Raw genomic sequence first — 21,852 nt, 5'->3', positions numbered from 1 at the left:
GTTCAGAGTTTGAATAATTGCATACACTCTTGCTGTCCTGTCAAATAACAGACTCATCAGACATTCAGTTTGAAGCACTGTTTTAAAACAACTTCTCAAATTTATTTAACTCATGTGAATAACATGGTAGGTTTTTTTTTTTTTTTTTTTACAAAAAGAAAAAAACAGCCAGTACTTACTACTTACCAAGCCTTACAGACGGCTCAGAGTGTAGGCAGCATACTGGGCACAGTGATCACAGGATTTGCATTATCCTTGCAAAGACAGAACTCCACCAGCACCAGAGTTTTCCAATTCGAAATATGATTTTATTAGAGATCCCAATGTAATTTTTTAAAAAATGATTAGATTATTGCTTTTTTAATTTTCCATTTCTAGTTAGAAAAATGACTAGAGGCAATGACAAAAATAACCATTTAAAAGGGATTTCTCTCCAGATATTTTTTTGTAAAGGTTTAAGTTCAGCCTTTCCAGCCTTCTCTCTGTCCTTTTACGTTTTAAAAAGAAAGGGGTTTGGAATACATCAACCTTTACTCAGCTTGCTCACAAAGCCTCTGTCTTCTCAAGTTGTAGACATCGCCAGGACTCATCTCCCAAACCTCTGGTTTTAATCAAGTCCATGGGGTGCCTGGCTGGAGGGGCCTGGGTGACAGTTGCTTAAAGAAGCTCCTATTAATTCAAGGTCAGTCACAAACCTAACCTTAAACGGTAGATGGCTGACTGCATCACTTACGACATACACCAGGCGAAGGTGGATGGAGCAAGAGGCAAGTCAGACATCCCTCCTCTGTTAGTCATGAGTCAGGCCAGCAGCTGAGCCTGTGTTCCTTTCCTCTCCTCGGAGCTCACTGTGCAAGGTCAACCACACCACCTCCATCCCGCAAGCTCACTGTCCAGCCATACAGGAAGTTGCTTCCAAGTTTTCACTAGAATAAATTATTTTCCACCAATAAAAAATGAAAATGTTTAGAGGTACCAATGACTTGGCTCTCTCCAGCTCTCCTTGGGGAAGCTCTACTTTTAAGCACGTGGGGAGTTAACATCACAGAGGAGCGACACTGACAGCCTAGGTGCTTTGCTTCTTCCTCATTGCCTTTCTGGAAAGCTGCTGTTTCTAACATTCAGGTTGCTTGAAAAGGAGAAATTTTACTTACTGTTGTACACTGTGTGTAAGAAGGGACTTCTCTTTTTAGCCTTCATTTCACTGTGTGGGCTTCCCTCTCTAGGTCTTGAGAGTGGGAAAGGGAGAGTGGAGAGGAGACAGAAATCACAAAGAGCAATATACAGCACACCCTAAGTCAGCAACACGACAAGTCCTCTAATATCATCAGTGCTGACTCTAAGTAATTCCTGGTGGGGTTGAATACATCATTACTTTCCATTTGTGCTCTGCCTCAGGCTTTTCCCTAACCACTAATTGCGAGTAAAGGTCTAGAGAGTAAGAGCTTTTGTGAAAGGGCTAGAACACAAGTAACATGCAGGTCTGTGGCCAGGTGTGTCAGTGTACTTTATAATGGAGGAAAAGAGGAGTACAGGCAGATTTTTGTTTCAGCCTTAGTCTAAGATTTAAAAGACTTACAGAAAATACTTCACACAGAAGGGTGGTAGTGGGGAAGGGAGGGTGGGGGAATGACAGACACACCCAGTACAATTCAGGGATAAAAGAATACCCGAGCAAGTCCGCGGAATACAAAAGAACAAGGAGGATCACTCCCTGAGCCATACGTGGATGGGTAAGGGCGAAGGATGGGTAGGCCACAGTGGATTAGCCACTAGTGGCTTCAGTGATAATTCAGAAACCTGTTCCAATATATTTCTGGAGTGAAATCTTCTCCTGGACAGGTCAAAATTGTGCTTAAAAAAATGTCATTAGAAGGTAACAGCTTTTCAAATATTCTTTTGCCTCTTGCGTCCAGGGGATTTCTTTTTTGTTGAAAACCAGAAGCCATATAAACCTTACAGGGTGGAAGAAGTCTTTTGACACAGACGAGGCGAGGCGCTGTATGAACTTACACAGTAAGTGAGAGTCTGTGCGTCCTGGGCTTGTCCCTTGACCACACCACATCTCTGACCTAACAGAGATGGCAGTTCACTTTCTCTGGAAGAAGCCAGTAATGGCTGCTTGTCTGTTGGCTTTGCCCATAGCAGCAGTTCCCTTCTTTGGGCCCTTTCGGTCCTCTCTCGGTTCCTTTTTCACAGCCATGGCAGGAGGCCTATGGACAGAGGAAGTCTTCATCTTAAGCTCTTCTTCACTATCTGTGCAGGATTCACTCTCGTAGACTTTCTCAGTCACTGGTAGAACGAGGGGAAAAACAGGATATGCGTAGGTTAGGTCATTTAGAACACTGCTCTTGCAAGAGACTAAGCTGTCTGGTTCACCCCGATCCCCTCAGCCCCACTGACCGAGGGAGGTGTGCTCACCGATCACCGCAGCTTAATACTGCTGGGAGATCAGATCCCACCTCAGGTAGGAGGCAGTATCTTGAGCTCACAGCCTCGAGCTGTGGCTCAAAATCAACATTACCCCTATTCTGTCACTGCTGTGTCCCATGACTTTGAGTGGGCCCATATCATTTGACTGCCCAAATCCTGCATTTGGGCCTTGGTCTGTGCCAGCTAACTGGCTGAACTCTGCATCAGAACCATCTGCTTCCGGTCTCAAACACTTGCTTCCACCTCCACGCTCTCACTGACTTCTTAGTCTCACCTCCTGACCCACAGTGCTGCCATCGCCACCTCTGGTTTTCCTGCTCTTAATCTCGTTCCACCCGCTAGCCCCCGTCCTGCCTAGCTAGGCTCACTGCCATGGTACCTCCTGGCTAGCCCTGCCCTGGTGTCACCGAGGGTCCGCAGGTCCTAAGTACAGAGAACTGAAGATTAGTTAGTCCCTCCCTTGTTCAGTTCTTGGTTCTCAGTGACCCAAGAGTTAGCAGTGGCCTGCATCGTGAAGATACTATCTCAGGCAAACTCAGTCAGATGGCAAACCTGATAGTTTTAAGGAAAGACGATGATAAAATGAGAAAGTTAACAGTGCTTTTACTCCTCATCGGCCAAGGGCATATTTTGCCTTTTTTCCTACCAAAATAGTCACTGAATTCTTCCCACAGGAAACTTGAAAAAAATTTACATGAGTGAGGCGTCACTATAAGCAAGCCCCACAGGGCACAGGCACAGACAATGGCTTCCAACAATGATGTTCTGGAACCGACGAGGTTCTTCAGTGCTACTGCAGTGTACACAGCTACCACGAGGAACAGCACAATGCCACCCTCCTGTGACTTCAGAGAGATCAGCAGCTCCACAACCAACATCATCTAAGCCCTTTCTCAGCAAATGATGAGAAACGGAGAACACCTTTTCTTAGCGGAAGAGAGTAACCTAATATGCATAATAAATATTCAAATGAGCAAACTGAAAGGTATTTTTTTCCCATTAAGGAACAGTGATAGTTTCAAGCTCTCAATTATTGATCATTTCTTTCAAATAAAATATGTCAAACTGTTCTAGAGGGATAGGCTTTGGAATCAAATACACCTGTGTTCTAATACCTAGTCTGTCACTTACCTAACCTCAAATTTTAATGTGTATCAGAATTACTTGAAGTTTTGTTTAAGCATGGATGGCTGGGCTTTATTTCCAGAGTTTTTAGATTCAGTAGGTCTGGGGCAGACCTGAGAATTTACTTGCTAACATGTTCCCAGGTGATGCTGATATGCCGCTGGTCTGGGGACCACACCTTGAGAATCACTGTTCATTGCTTCCCTGTAAAAGGTCATTTGCTGCCTCAGAGAAAGTACAAATACATCCAGTAATCTCTGGCAAGCTCTCTTTAATGCTATATTTTCCCCTCACAATTGGCCATGCTGGAGATCAACTGGCTCAAGGTTGGAGTATTCCTTCACCTTATCCATCTATTCTTATTAAGGCTGCATAATTAATGGTCATCCTCCCACCCCTACCCCGCAAGAGTTCCTAGGATTTATCATTACTTTCAAGAGCCTAGAATTCACTTTGGCTGACTCCTGCCAACTTGGAGGCTAAATAAACACTAAAAAGTTTAAAATATATACTGAGCATTCTTGGAGGCCTTAAGGCTTCCCAGACCAGAGGCATTAGCATCTCCCATGAGCTTATCAGAAATACAGAATCTCAAGTCCTACCCCCAGGGCCTACTGAATCAGAATTTGAAATGTGGCAAGATCTTCAAGTAATGTATATACTCAGCAAAATATAAGAAATGTTGCTATCAGATTATTTAGAAAACGTCCATGGTAGACCTATAGTGCAACAATTATGACTGCAGAACATCATCCCCATTCTGATGCCAAAGTACTACATAACTGGATTTTGGAACAAAATTATGAGCTGTTATTTACTCAATATCTCAAATCAGGCAAGTCTGAAGAGCCATACAGAAAAGAAAAGACTTACTACAAAACTTGTTCCTTCATAAGCTATATTCTGTATTAAACTGGTGGCATGTCTATAATATTAAACTTCAGCATCAATTAGCTCATGATTTCATGACTAACCACTGGCTGTCTCATTGCCAATTCTGTGCAATCCATTGCTTAAAGGAGTTAAAAATCAGTCAGGGCAGCATCAACAGAATTTCTTAAGCAGAAAACTTGGTATAGCCCTTAAGAGCTAAAAGGAGCATTTCTATATTCAAAGCTGTAGCTACTTCAAACTACAGAACAAAGGAGATTTCAACTTAAAAATACAGGACCTTTATTTTAGCTGAACAACATGCCACTTTTCTGGGCTGCCATAAAAAAAAAAAAAAAAAAAAAAGGCCCAGTTTGTGGGGGTAACAGAATTCTTTTCCACTCAACTGTTTTGCTCTTATAAATCTACCCTGTCCAGAAGTCTACCCCACACATATCTCAGGGGCCCAACTCCCCAGTCCCTGCAGTGAACTTACAGAAAGGGAAAGATCAGCTTTTTAAATCTACAGAATAACTGCTATCCAGCACAGGACAGGACAAGCCCCCTGAGTTGGTACGTTTGGAACAGTCTGAGCACAGAGAGGAAAGCAGAACTCTTTTGTTGGTTACAGGAGCCAAGATTCATTAAGCTGAGCTTGGAATAAAAACTTTTCAAAAAAAATGTGCTATGTGAGCACAGTTTTCATTGTTGCATCCAAGGCTCTTAATAGTCCTGTCTGGAGACAGGAGTACAAAAAAGCTCACATCCCATACCTGGCCAAAACTTGAGAACTGGGTTTTGAACAAAGCAATATGTATTTAGCCACAAATTCCCAATGAACTCTCATAAAGGTATTTTTGATGCTTTTCTTTTGGGGTAGCAGGAGGAGAAAACTAGCACTGATGCTTCTGTCCTCAAATTTAAAATGAAAATGAATTTAAAAATTCAATAGTAAATACATAAATTACCACTAACAGTCAAACCAAGAGACCTGAAACTCACAACTAGAAGACTGAAAGCAAAAACAAACAAAACAAGACTGAAGTCCAGAATTCACAGGCTCACGAGAAAGTTGGCACTGCAAAGACAAAAATCTCCTGTGTAAGGAATTTTACTCCCCAAGCATATGCACAGTGAAAATGGCAGAGGCCTTTTCAGATGAGTGAGGTAGGGAACCGGAGAGGCTCAAGATCGATGAGATGTCTTCACTAGTTTTAACAACCACACTGTTTGGAAAAGTTGATTCTTCATAGTCAATTAAACCTTTTTAAGACAAAAATGTGAACCAGAAAAGGAAAATCAAGAAACGGAAAAAATACTTCTCTACAAGAGCTGAGGTGTGGCAGGTGCCACAGGAAAAAAGAAATGACACTTAAGGGCCATCTCACTAACAGGTTGAAGAGCCTAAACCCACAACTGTTCACAAACACAAAAGGTAGTACCAGGATTTGAACATTTCATCGGGACTCAAGTGATGACTCAAAGCCCGAATACTACTTTCCCTCTAGATCTCTGTAAAAGGTACCTGCTTTTATCTAACATGACTTACAAAACAGGAAACACACAGGAAGTGATATGGAAGTCATACCCCTCTAAAGAACAAATGGAACAAAATACGAAGAGGACTCCTGACACTCTCTTCAGGGTGTCATCTGCAGGAGCCTCTTTTCCACAGTTCAAATGTATAAAATAAACGTTCAAAACAACCCCACCTGTTTCTCAGTGTCTTTGATAATACTTTTATCCGAGATCTCGAGTGTACCAACCAAACAGGAAGCAGGTACTCTGTAGTTGCAGCGTTCCCCGTACTCAGCCACTCAGTGTGGGCCACAGCCAAGCAGCCAGCATCACATGGGCATGAGGCGCCCTGCTCTGTGAGGGATTAAGGTGCTCTCTACGGTCATAACTCTATCCCTGGAGCCAAACTTTTTTCTTACCCATGCAGCCCTCCTCATCTGTAAAGGTTTTAGATTTCAGCACACGTTTTCGTTTTCTTTTGTTTTCTCCATTGGAGCCCTAAAACGTCACAGGAAGATCAGAGGATACAACGTTAAACTAACCAATCAAGCTGTAGAGAAGAATAACAAAAACTTTTTTATCTTTTAACAATCACCCTCCAATATTTTATGAGGATAAAAAGTTACACAAGGCATCTACAAATTTCCCTTTAGGGGACCAGCCCAACCACAGACAAGTTATGCTTATTGATACCTCATTGTGAGAAGAGAAGCAGCATGTTGAGCAAAGAATTGTGTTCATTCAGTCAACAAACTTTTGTTGGAGAGAGTAGGCACCATGGTTAAAAAGACCAATAGGACAATGGCCTTAGTTGGAGGAGACAGACAAGGAAAACAGACCACTGTGATAAGGGCTTTAATGGAAGGCCACAGCAGATACTAGAAGCACCCAGAGAAGCCCCCTAGACTGCAGGTCTCCAAGGCATCCACCCTTGCTGTGGATACCTGCTAGCTCAGCCTTGACACTGCAGCATTACAACTGTCTAACTTAGTATCAAAAAGGTTTTACTTATACCAACTTCTTTTTCTCTCCACTGGTGTTTCACTCCATTTTCTTTTAAGCTAATGAGGAATTTAGTGCAAAATTTAAATGACAGTCAATGAATTAAGGAAAACTAATAACCACCCTTATGGCAGAAAGTGAAGAGGAACTCAAAAGCCTCTTGATGAAAGTGAAAGAGGAGAGTGAAAAAGATGGCCTAAAGCTCAACATTCAGAAAACTAAGATCATGGCATCCGGTCCCATCACTTCATGGGAAATAGATAGGGAAACAGTGGAAACAGTGTCAGACTTTATTTTTTTGGGTTCCAAAATCACTGCAGATGGTGACTGCAGCCATGAAATTAAAAGACGCTTACTGCTTGGAAGGAAGGTTATGACCAACCTAGATAGCATATTAAAAAGCCAGAGACATTACTTTGCTGACAAAGGTCCATCTAGTCAAGACTATGGTTTTTCCAATAGTCATGTATGGATGTGAGAGTTGGACTGTGAAGAAAGCTGAGCGCAGAAGAATTGATGCTTTTGAACTGTGGTGTTGAAGAAGACTCTTGAGAGTCCCATGGACTGCAAGGAGATCCAACCAGTCCATTCTATAGGAGATCAGTCCTGGGTGTTCTTTGGAAGGAATGATGCTAAAGCTGAAACTCCAGTAGTTCGGCCACATCATGCGAAGAGCTGACTCATTGGAAAAGACTCTGATGCTGGGAGGGATTGGGGGCAGGAGGAGAAGGGGATAACAGAGGATGAGATGGCTGGATGGCATCACCCACTCGATGGATGTGAGTTTGAGTGAACTCCGGGAGTTGGTGATGGACAGGGAGGCCTGGCATGCTGCAATTCATGGGGTCGCAATGAGTCGGACATGACTGAGCGACTGAACTGAACTGAATAATCATGAACATTATTTACACTCAAAGATGCAGACAAGACCCAGCTGAAGATTACTGAAAACTGCATTCCCCCATTTGCAGCCCTTTTCTAGAAGAGCAACAAACACGCATAAGTTGTTTATTCTACTCTTTCACAAACTCTGCTACACTTAACTGTGCACAACACCAACAGAAATTGGACAGCACAGCTGCTCTGAAACTGGAAGTCATGAAACACTAAAGAGCCCCCAGGATTGACCTCGGCTACATTCCTGAGATGATGCCCTATGGCTAAACTTGCCCTACCTGTGAGAAGAGAGGGAACGCCCATTCTGTACCACCTACAGGAGAGCAGGATGAGACAGGAGCCAGCTACTGCCACACGTGAAGCGCAGAGGAGAGAACTAATGCAGCAGAGTGGCTTCATCTTTGGGCGATAAAGGACACATCCCAGCAAAGTTTTACCTTGACAGGAGGAGGCTCCGGCTCAGTCTTCAGCACTGGTTCAGGAGCAGGAGAAGGAGGAGGTGGGGATGGTGACTCAGCTTCATAAGCTCCAGGAGAGTCTGGCATGACTGAAATAAGGGAACAAGCTTAGATAAGAGAACTACGGCAGCGTCTGGTACAATGCCCTCTCCACTGGCTCTCTACACTTCCATGTCCAGCAAAGGGTATTTTGCAAGCAGTAATTCATGACAATGAAGGATTCTACAGTTATATATCTATTTATTAACATATAGATAACTAGACAGGTATCTTTAAAATACACATTTTATCAATTTTCATACAAAGAGAATCAAAGAATCAAAAATTTTTAGAGCTGACATTGTAAAGCAATTATAATCCAATTAAAAAAATTATTAGAGCTGGAATGTACCTTAGAGATCATCTTAGCTAGCTTCTAATTTTATAGATAAGTCAGGGTATGCAGTTGTTTTAAAAATATCCACTGGTTATCTACCATGTGTCATCTATTTCACTGACATTACTTCACTTTCTCCTCACAACAAAACTAAGAGACAAATACTATCATTCATACGTTAGAGTTGGGTAAACAGAGGTTGTGAGAGGTTGATTAGCTTGCCAGGAGCACAGAGCTTGCAACTGAGGCAGGAGGTTTTAAACCCCCCAGTCAGTCTGATTCCACAGCCTGACTATTTCAACTATCCCATGCTGCCTACCACTCAGGGACAGACATTTTCTTAAGATGAAGTGGAGAGAGTCCTCAGATTATACCAAGTGTGAGCACCTTTCAACTGAAGAGCTACAACTCCATTACAGCTACATTTGAAACACACCAAAGCATTCATCATTCCTTACGCTTATGTCACTAAAAGCATACTGAAGGAGAACACTTGGGTTAATAATAAAGATTAAGGCAGACCAATATGGATCCTAGCATATGAATGTGGGGAAGTTTTTTTAAAAATCTCTTTGAATTCCTGTTGTATGCAATAAATAATAGTAACAATGATTTTGTGACTGTGATTTAAGGATTATTTGCAATCACCTGAAATGTCTGTTAGACTTAAAATTTTCCAGCTGACATTGAACAGCATAAACCATGGGGTTGTGGAATTATCTTCGAAACAATGATCACAATTATAGCTCTAACAATGAAGACTTACTCATTAATGTGATCAGCAGGAAAAGAATATTTTAAGGAGTGAAATATCACTATGGAAGTGGTACCACCTGAAAGAGAGCACCACCAGAGGGATCCCATCAGTTTTGAACAGTTCCGGAAACTGTAGTCTTAGTTTAAGGCCCATGAGAAGGGAAGTGAAAATCCTCAGCTGACCCATTGCTTAATCACCACAAAGAAACTGCTGGTCAAGGGACTGGGGAGCTGCTTAGCCTCACCTGCTCCCTGAATCTCCTGGCTGTATTCAAATTCTTAGCACAAGTCTTGGATCTGAAATTCTCCCAACTCATTAGGTCAGTGTTAAAAATTATGACAGTGGAGAGTTCAAGGCCAAATGACCTAAAGAGGTGAAGCAGAACAACAGCCAGAAAGAAACAATAAATTACACACTTCAAGTATGAAATGGGCCCCCAAACTTTATAAACTCTAGGAAACAGAAACATAAAAGCAAAGTGGTCCAGCTACTAACCAGCACTGGGAGGCTAGAACATGACAGGAGCTTGAGAAAGAAAAAGTCCAGTCAAACCACCAGAACCAAGCACCCATCTTCCTGAAGGTATAGCTATTAAGAAAGCTGTGAAGCAATGAGTTACAGTGGTAGGAGAGAAGTTTACGCAGTGAGGACGCCAAAGAAAAGGAATTTTGAGTACTCAGTCATAAATTTATGAGTTCTTATTCTGTTTCCAGTTCTGCAACCACTTGACTTAACCAAGGAAAACACATAATCCCAGTGGCACCCTCTAAGACCCCTCTCACTGCACGTATGGAGCTGTTTAGAGTCCCCCTTCAGACTCTAGGCTCCATACAGGCAGAGGCACCACCATTTCCCTAGCGCTGAATATACAGTAACATTTTTAATAAAAGAATCATTTTCTGAACTATAATTGGGATGAGGAGCTTCTAAGTCAAGAAAGATTCAGCATATGCTTCCCTCTCCCTTCCACACAACCTCATTGAGAAACCTAACAATAATAAAGGGAAGAAATGTAACCCCCTCATAATAGGGAAGAGAACATCACAGGAGCCAAGAACTCTTAAGGAATAAGAAATTTCAACAAACCCTTGGAAGATGGAAGGCGGATAGGAAAAAGTTGACAAGAGAAGCATCAGTCAATTAGGTGAGTCTGATAGGAGAGGTTATTAATATATAACACTTGTACTTTATCTGATTTTCGAAATTGTATATATGTATTACTTAGTTTAAATTTTTTAAAAAATTATAATATTTTAAGAAAGGATAGGGAAAACAACTAGAATTTTCTGGGCTTACAAATATTAATCATTCATTTTTATAATAACCCCACAAAAATCATTATTACTATCTGTTTTATACAACCAAGGTTCAAAGAGGTTAAAAAAAAAAAACTTGCCCACTTTCATATGTTAGAATCCATGTCTGTCTGCCTTAGTCTTTATTACCAAGATGACCATACTCCTTCAACATATTTTTAGTGACATAAGCTATGGAATGATGGATGCATTGGTGTGTTTTAAATATATTTGTAACTGATTTTGCAGCTCTTCAGATGAAAGGTACTCAAGTAGTGAAATATCACTTATCCCAGGAAAGCACCCTTCACTGGGGCAGAATAAGAACTGTGGTAAAGATAATTGCAGGGATCTAGCAATGTAACCACTGTTTACCAGTTTTCTGGAAGAGATGGGTAATTAGAATTCCTGGAAACCATTCATAGCTTCCTAGGAAATTTTTTAAACTACTTATCTTAACCTTCAAAAAAGGGCTGGGGGTGGGTCATTTGCTTACCATTCTCTATAAACAATTTGCAAGGACTGAAAACGGTAGCAAAGACTGAAACATACCAGTTAAAACGACTTTTTCCTAGCAATACAGATATTACTCTTCATGTTATTTCTTTCTGGGTCTGGCCTTTCTTTACTTTAGAGAGTATACAGAACTGCTAATGGTGCTTATGATTCTGCCAGGGAGAAAGAAAAAGAATACTTTCTTGGGTATATAGTTAAGAATATGAAGTTGAAGGGAGTTTTCTGAGACAAGGTACTTTCAAGTATATTATTACCATTAAATGCTTACTGAATTTCAACAGGAAAAGTGGAGTGAATATTAAGAAAACTGATTATATGTTAAGCATTGCCCTGGCACTTTTGAAACAGCATTTTGTTTGATGTTCATAAAAGGCCTATCTTATGTGATAACATCCTATCTTAGAGAAGAGAAAACAAGGAACTGAAGAAGTAACCTGCCTAAAGTCAGTCACTAGTGGAGGTAAGATTTTAAACCCAGGTCTGTCTGACGCCAAAGTCTCTGCCATTTGCTCCACTTCTGTCGCTAACTTCTAGCTGAAGATAGCCTACTGAACTGACAGCACATATTCAGCATAGCAGGAATAAAGCAATAGTAGGTTAGAGACTGTATGAAGGTTTAAAGTAAAATCCCATTGGCTCGGAGACAAAGAAGAAATTTAGGAATAAAATGGCAATAGTTTATAAATTTAGTCAGATGCCAAAAATTATCTTTCCCAGATAAAAAAATCTGAGAGCCTCTGCTCTATATCATGTTATTATAGGCTGTCCACCTCTTTCACATTTCTTCTCCCTTCCAGACTAAATAACCCTACTCTTATTTCTAGTCACTTAAGAGTATCATTTTTGTGAGCTAAGGATCAGAACTACAGAGAGTATTTCAGAAATAGGTAAAGAGTGTTCAATCAATCACAGTATTACAGCTGACTTCTTCACTAATACTAGTTTATTTTTAAACTAGTATTAGTATTTATTTTTAAACTAGTATTAGTTTTAAATAAACTAGTATCTAGTTTATTTTTTAATGTATATTAAGGCTAATGATTTCAAAGACTTATCCAGAATCTTCCTCAAGTTCTTTTCCTGGTTGGAATTAGGGATGACTGTTCCAGTTAGCACACCTTCCTAAGTTACCTCCTAAGTTATTTTCCTGTGTGTCTGCAGAGTTGCCTCTATTTCTTCAACTCAACCAATCCAAATGTTCCTTGATGGCTGTTTCATCTACACACTTCTAATTCTTGGTTAAAGCATTTTGATAAATGGCATGGAATGAGGACTCAGCATCCCACTGGGATGCTTACAATACCATATTCCTATCTGTTTCACAGTCAACGAAAACCCTGAGTCCAGGGAGGAGTCAAAGGTGCAGCTCTGCCATAGACACAGTCAACCTGCTTGTACAGTTTCTTAGGTCTGTTCATTTCCTTTGTGTGACTGTCATCTATAATTTGTTTTTCAACTCACTCGAGTTAATACCCCCCCAGTTTGGGTTGCCTCTGTTACCACTTTTAGTGCTTCTTACAGTAGTTTCTGGTGAGACTGGAGTTTAACAAGTTTAGCTTTGCCCTTCAACAGCATAGCAGGTTTCTTTTTTTGCATTCATTTCTCTTTAATCTCTTAAAGAATCTCTCAGTTTGTTTGCTTTCGTCTACCTTTGTATGATGCTGAATCCCTTTGGATGAGAGCTCTGGCCATTTCCTAAAATGCTTTATATGCCATGAATTCATGGAGAATCAATCACAGCAGCTCAAGCTTTTCACCACCAGTTCTCAGAGCAGGCTTTTCAGAGTTGAAGTCATATGGCATATCAGTCCAACCCAGGAATCTTTCTCTTTGGGCTTTTTAAAAAAAAAATTGACTTGGCTGTTCTGGGTCTTAGTTGCGGCACGAAGGGATCTTCATTGCCACGTGCATGAAGAATCTTAGTTGCATGTAGGATCTAGTTCCCTGACCAGGGATTGAACCTGGGCCCCATGCACTGGGAATGCAGTCTTAACCACTGGACCATCAGATAAGTCCCTCCTTTTTCTATGTATTTTCATTTACACAATTTGGGATGAATACTTGAATTGGCTCTTAGACTACTTGATATTCTCTTAAAAGGCACAGTAATTTTCCAGGCGAGATTCTTGCCCTTACTCTATTCACTTATTTTACAACAGTGTCTACAACTTAAAACCAGGAGGGTCCACAGGGTCATTCCCTTTCAACAACAACAATGCAGATTCATCTTGGTGTGGTTTTACTTACGTGGTACAAAACAGTACCATTACCCCTGATGCCTACAATCTCACTTTTTATAAGACACACATGAAGGTACCCAAAGGAAGAGCTCCATTTTATTTTTTTAAAAAGAAAATATCCTTGATAATAAATATAATAATAATCCTTATTCTCCTCCTCTTTGTGTTTGCTACTTTCACAAATTACCAGAAGATTATGGTTCTTGTTAAAAGGTTAAAAGTTGGTTTTGAACAGAAATAGGTACACTGTGTCTCTCAGTGCTAGGATTACTATTGTCACTGCAACCCATAATAAGCAACTTTTTAGCTTCTTGAACTAAAGTCATCACAAGAACAACTGACCCTTCTGTGGACCGAATATTTGTGTTCCCTCAAAATTTATATGTTGAAGCCCAAATCCTCAATAGTAGCAGGAAGGGGACCTTTGGGAGATAAAACGAGGACAGGATCATAATGAATGAGATTAGAGACACAAAGAAGATGATTTCTTGCTCTACTATGAAGAACACAGCAAGGAGGTACTCTCCTACAAATGAGGAAGAGAGCCTCTCCCAGGAACTGAATCAGCTTGTACCTTGATTTTGAACTTCTCAGCCTTCAGAACTGTAAGGAATAAAGTCCTGTGGTTTACGCCTCCCAGTCTATGGTATTCTTATAATAGCAGCCCAATTTGACTGAGACAATCCCACTAGCCAAAAATTAAATTTTTAAATTAAAATTTAAAATAAAAAAATTAGCAACGCTCACCTTCATCTTCACTGCTATCAGACTCAGGAAGTTTGATTCTCCTCCTCTTTTTCTTCACGTTTTCAGGTTCTTTCGTCTCATCATCAGATAACTCCGCTTGCTTCCTCCTGTGGCCATTCGGGAATAATTTAAGCATGTTACACAAAATAAAAATATAAGTATTCATATGCTACTCATGGCCTTGCTTCATAATTCATGAACTTAATTCCAGAGGGTAGAAAATAAAAGTCATAAAAGACCCAAAGGATACTCCGCTCACTGACCACATACAACTAAGTCACTTCAGAATAAAAACTTCTAGCTCTCTAAAGACCACTGTAAGCTACTTACCAGATTATTGAAAATTTCTCTAAATTCCTTACTTCCCCTACTTTTGACTCAGTTATTCAACAAGCATTATGAATGCAACAGCTGAATGACTATTGATTCAGTCATTCAACAAGCATTAAATAAGCAGCTACTACTTACATAAAGACTTTTTGTTAAACACCAGATGCAAAGATCAAAAAAGTACCATTGCTCTCAAGAAGCTCTGGCAGGAAAAACAGATACAAATACCACTGACTATAAAATACAGTATGATAAATTTTTCTGAACAAATAAATGTTAAGTGACATAAGTCTTATTTTAAAACTTCAAAATCTAAACAGTTTATCAGATAGAAAACGGAGACATAATTTCAAAAAGAAAGAACAATATGAACAAAGGCACAGGTAGAAAACACTAAGGTGATTCGAACTCTAAAATCACTGTGGATAGTGACTACAGCCATGAAATTAAAAGACGCTTGCTCCTTGGAAGAAAAGCTATGACAAACCTACACAGCGTATTAAAAAGCAGAGACATCACTTTGCTGATAAAGGTCCATATAAAAAGCTATGGTTTTTTTCCAGAAGTCACATACGGATGTGAGAGTTGGACCATAAAGAAGGCTGAGTGCCAAAGAATTGATGCTTTTGAACTGTGGTGCTGAATGACTCTCTTGGACTGCAAAGAGATCCAACCAGTCCATCCTAAAGGAAATCAACCCTGAATATTCATTGGAAGGACTGATGCTGAAGCTGAAGCTCCAATACATTGGCCACCTGATGCAAAGAGCCAACTCACTGGAAAAGACTGATACTGGGAAAGACTGAGGGCAGGAGGAGAAGGGGACGACAGAGAACAAGATGGTTGGATGGCATCACCGACTCAATGGACATGAGTCTGAGCAAACTCCAGGGGACAGTGAAGGACAGGGAAGCCTGGTGTGCTGCAGTCCATGAGGTTGCAGAGTCAGACACCACTTAGCAACTGAACAGCAACAATGACCTAATAAAAAAACCTAAATCCAACTTGACATTATTTAGCTCTTCTATCTGGATACTCCACCACACTATTCATTCAATCAACAATAATTTATCAAGGGCCTACTGTGTGTTACAGATACAAATAAGAATAAGACATAGTTTTTACCTTCAATCATATTTCTTATATAACAAATATCAATACATTTTTTTTTACCTTAAGCTAGAAAAAGAATAAACACAAAGTAGAAGGAAATAATAAAGAGCAGAAATCAATGAAACAGAAAATTTTAAACGGTAAAAGTTATTTTTCAAGAAAACTTATAAAATCAGTAAGACTTTTATCAGATTGATAAAAAGTATATATTACCAGTACTAGGAATGAAAGAAATCTGTAGCAATACCTACAGATTCTATAGATATTCAAAGAATAAGGTTATATATATTAAGAACAATTTTAACTTAGATGAAATAAATTCTTTTAAAAACACATTCAAAACTGACCACAAAAGAATAAAGATATACTTGAATAGTTCTATTTAAAGAAATCAAATTCATAATAAAAATTTTCCCACAAAGAAAGCTCCAAGCCTAGATCCACTGGTGAATTTTATCAAATTTTTAAGAAATAAACAATACATATCTTACATAAACTCTTTTGGAAAACAGAGGAAGAAGAAACTCCTCTTAACTAATCACATGAAATGAGCGTAACTGTGATACTGAAATCTGATAAAGACATTACCAGCAAAGATAATATAACTGATTATACCCCCATAAATGTAGATGCAAAAAAAAAAAATTCTTAACATTAACAAATCAAATCTAGCAATATATAAAAAGGATAACACATCATGACCAAGTGAGGTTTATCTCAAGAATGCAAGGTTGGTTTAAAATTCGAGAACCAAAAAAAATAAAATAAAATTCGAGAACCAGTCGGTGTAATTCACCACATTAACAGAAACACCATACATTACCTCAATAAATGTAGGAAAAGTATCTGTCAAAATTCAACACTCATTTTATAAAACATCAAACTAGGAACAGAAAAGAGCTTTCTGAATCTGGTGAAGTTCATGTATTAAAATGCCAACTCTGTGACCCCATGGATTGTATAGTCCATGAAATTCTCCAGGCCAGAATACTGGAGTGGGTAGCCTTTCCCTCCTCCAAGGGATCTTCCCAACCCAGGGATCGAACCCAGGTCTCCCGCAGATTCAATTGCCAGGCGGATTCTTTACCAGCTGAACCACAAGGGAAGACCATGTGTTAAAAACATACAGTTAACATCCCACTTGGTGGTGAAATACTGAATGTGATCCTGGCAATAACCATCAGTGAGTGTTGTACTCATGGTAGGAGACATTTTAATCCATCCATATCACACGTTCTGAGGAGGTGAGGCCCACTGGACAGAGCTCTGACCCTCTGCAACTTCAGCATTTTGTTTATGTTTTCTAATAAAGTGGCTGCAACCTTGCCACAAAAGTTAAGTATTTCCGGGCCTATCAGTGCTGACAGTGTCCTTTAGAATTTCTTTCAACACACCAGTTCCTACCAACTATGAGGTAGTGTCTCAAATTCCTGGATTCATTTTTAACAGCTTGTGTGCTTTTTATTTTCTTTTCTAATTACATTTTACCACTTGAAAAATAAACTCATTGATACAAAAAGAAAACAAAGAACTTTTTCTCTTAAATTTCACTTAAACCCTCATCTGGCAATCTAAGGTGAAAAGCAGACACAGAGACATATGCTCAGGCACACTTAGGCCATGTCCACAAATATAAACTGAAGTAAAGGAGAGAGGACCATCAATTTAGATCAATGGGGCCCAAAAACACTGGCTTTGGGCTCTACGTTATCCGAACTGGTTGATTCAAGTTCTGCTTCACTAGATAAGCTACGGAGCGTCTCTCTTTATTTTGGTTATACAGCTGTATCCCTAAGGCATTAAGTAGGATTTAGTACTCAACTGAACACTGCCTGCCTGTCAATAAGCCCAAACAGACCTTTTCACCCCCAGCAGAGACACTCTTCCCTCACAAGCAACAAAATTTTCCTACCTTTTTTTTTCTTTCTGTTGCATCTTAACAGGCTCTGCTTTTTTGCTAGATTTCTTCAGGCCCACAGGGGCTGCCAGCTTTGGTTCAGTGACAGACAGTGGAGGTTGCTCCACTTTTTTTTCTTCTTTCACTTCTTGTTCTGAATCCAAATTGACTTTAAGTTTATCTATAAATAAAGTATAGCAGATGATATATAACCCCATCGTGTAATATTAATTTATCATTCCTTTGACAGTTTACTAAGTGCCAGGTAATATACTAGGAACATGGGCTAAAGGGATGAAAAACAGTCCCCGTCCTAACAGCTCATGGTCTAGTCAAGAGAACATTTCTCCTTTCCAACTACCACTCTAGTTGAAACTGTTTTCATTTCTGCCTCCTGCTAATCCCTCATTATATCATAGCCCCCAGGCCAAATGATAGTAAAAGTAGGACTTAGAAAAAAATGAATACAAATTTATGAAGTACCAACATTCTCATTTGTTAGACGAGGAAATTAAGAGTCAGAGGGATTAAAGATGTTTCCCAAGAGTATGCAGCTTATGAATTATGACAGCAGAAAAGCATCTCCTTTTTATACTCAAAAAAATATGAAACACCTTTTTAAGCAAAGAAAGATAACAGATGACGACTTTCTAATTTGTCACCAATGCTGCAATTTTTAAAAATATATAAAACATTAAGGTGTTTGTTACTAAGACAGAATTCATATATCATAAAATTTACCCTCATAAACTGTACAATTCAGTGCTTCTTAATTCCAACACCACTATCCAATTTTAGAACATTTCATCACCTCTAAAAGAAATCCTGTACTCCACACACCATCCCTTAACAACCACTAATAGACTTTCTATCTCTATAGGTTTGCCTATTCTGAACCTTTTGTATAAACGGAATCATGTAACATGTGGCCTTTTGTGTTCAGCTTCTATTTTGCCATTTTCAAGGTTCATCTATTTTGTAGCATGTATCAATACTTCATTGCTTTTTATAGCTGAAAAAATTCCATCTGTCACATACTGTTATCCATTCATAAGATGACAGACCTTAGCATGATGTTTTCATAGAAGGAGGAAGCCCTCCTTATGCACTGTGTGTGTACATGTGCTCGGTCATGTCCAACTCTGTGCAACCCCATGGACTGTAGCCCACCATGCTCCTCTGTCCATGGGATTTTCCAGGCAAGAATAATGGAATGGGTTTCCATTTCCTCCTCAAAGGGATCAAACCCGCATCTCTTGTATCTCCTGCACTGGCCTTATGCATTGGGCCTGAAATAATACAATCATGCTTTTCCAGTAACCTGAAAGTAGCAAATTTTCATTATTTTTTTTTAGAATATAAAAATGTTTTCTGATAGCTTTTATGGAAAATAAAAAAACTATCACCCCAATCTATCCCCTAACTGCCACTTTGACCATCAGAGAAAAGCAGATTTCTGACTAATTTTGCTTGCATAGGCATGTAACAAAAATGCTTCCCACAGAATCTTTGTAAAGCATTATGCTCCAAGAAGTGTGCCATAATTACCCTTCAACTCCTGCATTCTTCCTGGTATTCTGGCCACATACCCTCAGGGGATGTGTATTTGATATGAGAAGTACGGAAATATGTGATTATTGGTTCTTTTTATTTGAAAGAATTCTCACCCAAATATATATTTTTAAATAAAGGAGATCTGCTTTCTCAAAATGTAAATATTTATAAATGGCTGTTACTACCTGGGCCCTCCTAATTCAAACTGAAGTCTAGTTCATTACTGTAAGTAATCTGCAAAAATAAGAAAGGCAAAAAATTTGTTTTTGTAGCCCCTTAGGAAACAGAATGGTCATACCAGGCAAACTGACAAAGCATCCAAGATATTAACACTACACTGTTTAACCAAGCAACTTCCCTTTTACTTTAATCACTCATTTTCAAGAACCCTATGAAACAAATATTTAACTCTCTTTCCAAGGCAGGAAGTAAAATCAGAAATAAGTAAACTATCCTTCAGGAGATCTGAACCAAACCCAGCTCACCCATAAAATCCACTGTTTCAGTTGGTTATGTTCATCAATACACAGGTTTGTAGACTGCAAATTTATGTCAGGATGTAGGAAAACCACATAGTAGTGTGTTAGGTGGGTAAAAACTGTACAAGGTGGCCTTCACCTCAGATAAAAGGTTATTATATTAACATTCACATATTAGTCAAAGGAACCTAAGAACATGCTTACTCATAGCAGCTTTTCCAAAAAAATTGCTTATGACATTCCCCTTCCCTGGTGCCTTGGGGCCTACCGAAGATGCCTGAAAGCAAATCAAAAGAAAACACACATGATTTTTTTTCTGTGTTTAGGCTGCTCCTCAAGAAACAGTCAAAAATGTCAATAATGGAAGACACTGTCATGATCATAGAGCCTCTATATTATCATGCCAAAATGAGTACAGATACTAGGTATAAGAACAAAGCCAGACCACACAGTGTTTGGTATTCATTTCCAAAGCTTAGTTTCTCATAGTTTTTATAAAATTATTATCCATGAATGTGCCTAAACATTTTTTTATTGTATTTAAAAAAACTACTTACTTTAACAGAATTAAAACAGATCAGAGGCAGTATGGTACAAAACGGGGAAAAACCTCCAGAACACTACATTTGTAATCATCATAAATGGATCTGAATTCTGATTCTACCACTTAACAGCAATATGACATCCAAATTACTTAACAAGATGATCTCTCCCTCACAGAACGGAAAATGAGGATTTAAACAAAGATCAAACTATCGGCCCAAGAATTAAACAATTTACACCAAAGTAGAAAAAACTAGAACTAAATATCAGAACCTTATATAATTAAACTACAACCACTGGAATTATTAAACGCTTCTCTAGTTACCCATTCTGAGCTGTAAAAGCATTTTTATAGAAGGCTTACATTCGTTACTTCTTTAGCCTCTGTTTTGGCTTCCTTACTGGCATCTTGGGCTTTAGAAGCAGCTTTAGAAGCAAACATGCCCATGATCCCTCTGGGCTGCTGGGGACTCTGTCTGGGGACAGGTGGGCCATGACCATTGGTGGTCAACTCGTTCCCGGCTTGCGTCTCAGGTGACACCGGAGGATCTGACTGCTCAAACTTTTCAGAAGATGAGAGTTCAGCAGGAGCTCTAGGGACCGCAGCTGCACACTGGATGGCACTAAACCTGAGGACAGAAATGTTACATTAAATTAACTGTCAATATCAAACCTTATTTTCAAACTCTTGCCTCTTCTACACAATACTTTCTAACCCTAATACTATAAAATTAGGAAATTGTAAAACTAAAATGGATTTTAGAAATAAGTTAGTGCAACAAGTATTTGCACACTTGAGAAAGGTGAGTGAAGTCCTAGATTATACATCTTGTTGGTAATAAAACTAAGACTGAAAACAGGTGTCTTCTACCAAATTGTACAGGTATTTTTGCTTTTATGAAAAAGCATCCTAATTCAAAATAGTGAGAATATACCAAACAATAAGAAAATATTAGTAATTTCACCAACTTTGGTAAACCAAATGGTTTATTTTTAAAGACCCTCCACCTTATAGGGCTAGATATACCATGAATATTGACTGACTCAAAATTAAAGCTTTAAGTATTAACAAATTTCCTGGCAACTCTCCTGACCAGAATAGATCATGGTTTAGAACACGGAATAAGCTGGGAACAGAGCCACTAGCTCCTGTAACCTGTGGTCCTTTATAGTCATTTGTTAATAATTTATAATAATCTCAACTAATAGCACCAGAGAAGTATGCCCATAGCCAAGTGAAAACTTTGGCACAATTTGCATGCCATATTAAAGGGAACATTCATCTCCTCCTCTGTCATCATTGTAGATGTGCCTGTTTCACGAAAGTCCATAATATAGTGTTCTATGTTGTGAATGGGTAACTGATCCATCCTTCTCAAATGGTTGTACTTAAAGCAAAGTTTTCCAACATTTCCTGACAAAGAACAACATTTTATTTCCCTCAGTCTTTTGCTTACTGAGGATAGGTGAGAGCTCCTTGAGGATGAGTGTATTATTCATCGTTTGTATTTCAGGTACCTAGTACAAGACCTGGCACATACAAACACAGATTCAAAGACAGATTATTTAAGACAGTGAAAGTGAGTCTTCTGGCTTCTCTCCCTTCTTTAGTGTATCATCTCAACTCGGGATGGGAGAAGATGCAGGTTGAGAAACTACGTGATGATAGCAATTACCTTAGAGATCAACCAGGCACAACTTT

General features: G+C 39.2%; 1 protein-coding gene across 1 annotated transcript in view; it reads right to left on the bottom strand.

The window, feature by feature from the left end:
- Nucleotides 1-207: 207 nt before the first annotated feature.
- POLD3 (DNA polymerase delta 3, accessory subunit) overlaps nucleotides 208-21,852 on the bottom strand; it is a 42,891-nt gene continuing 21,246 nt past the window's right edge. The window contains exons 6-12 of the mRNA XM_052652489.1: nucleotides 20,515-20,779; nucleotides 19,812-19,884; nucleotides 17,590-17,755; nucleotides 14,235-14,341; nucleotides 8,283-8,392; nucleotides 6,366-6,444; nucleotides 208-2,292 (exon numbers count right to left, since the gene is read on the bottom strand). Of these exons, the coding sequence (XP_052508449.1) occupies nucleotides 2,090-2,292; nucleotides 6,366-6,444; nucleotides 8,283-8,392; nucleotides 14,235-14,341; nucleotides 17,590-17,755; nucleotides 19,812-19,884; nucleotides 20,515-20,779 (1,003 nt within the window). The 3' untranslated portion in view covers nucleotides 208-2,089. The remainder of the gene's footprint in view (nucleotides 2,293-6,365; nucleotides 6,445-8,282; nucleotides 8,393-14,234; nucleotides 14,342-17,589; nucleotides 17,756-19,811; nucleotides 19,885-20,514; nucleotides 20,780-21,852) is intronic.

The sequence above is a fragment of the Budorcas taxicolor genome, chromosome 15 (assembly GCF_023091745.1).
Source record: "Budorcas taxicolor isolate Tak-1 chromosome 15, Takin1.1, whole genome shotgun sequence".
Lineage (NCBI taxonomy): Eukaryota > Metazoa > Chordata > Mammalia > Artiodactyla > Bovidae > Budorcas > Budorcas taxicolor.
Note: the sequence above shows the minus strand (reverse complement) of the source record. Positions and strands in the feature narration are given on the sequence as shown.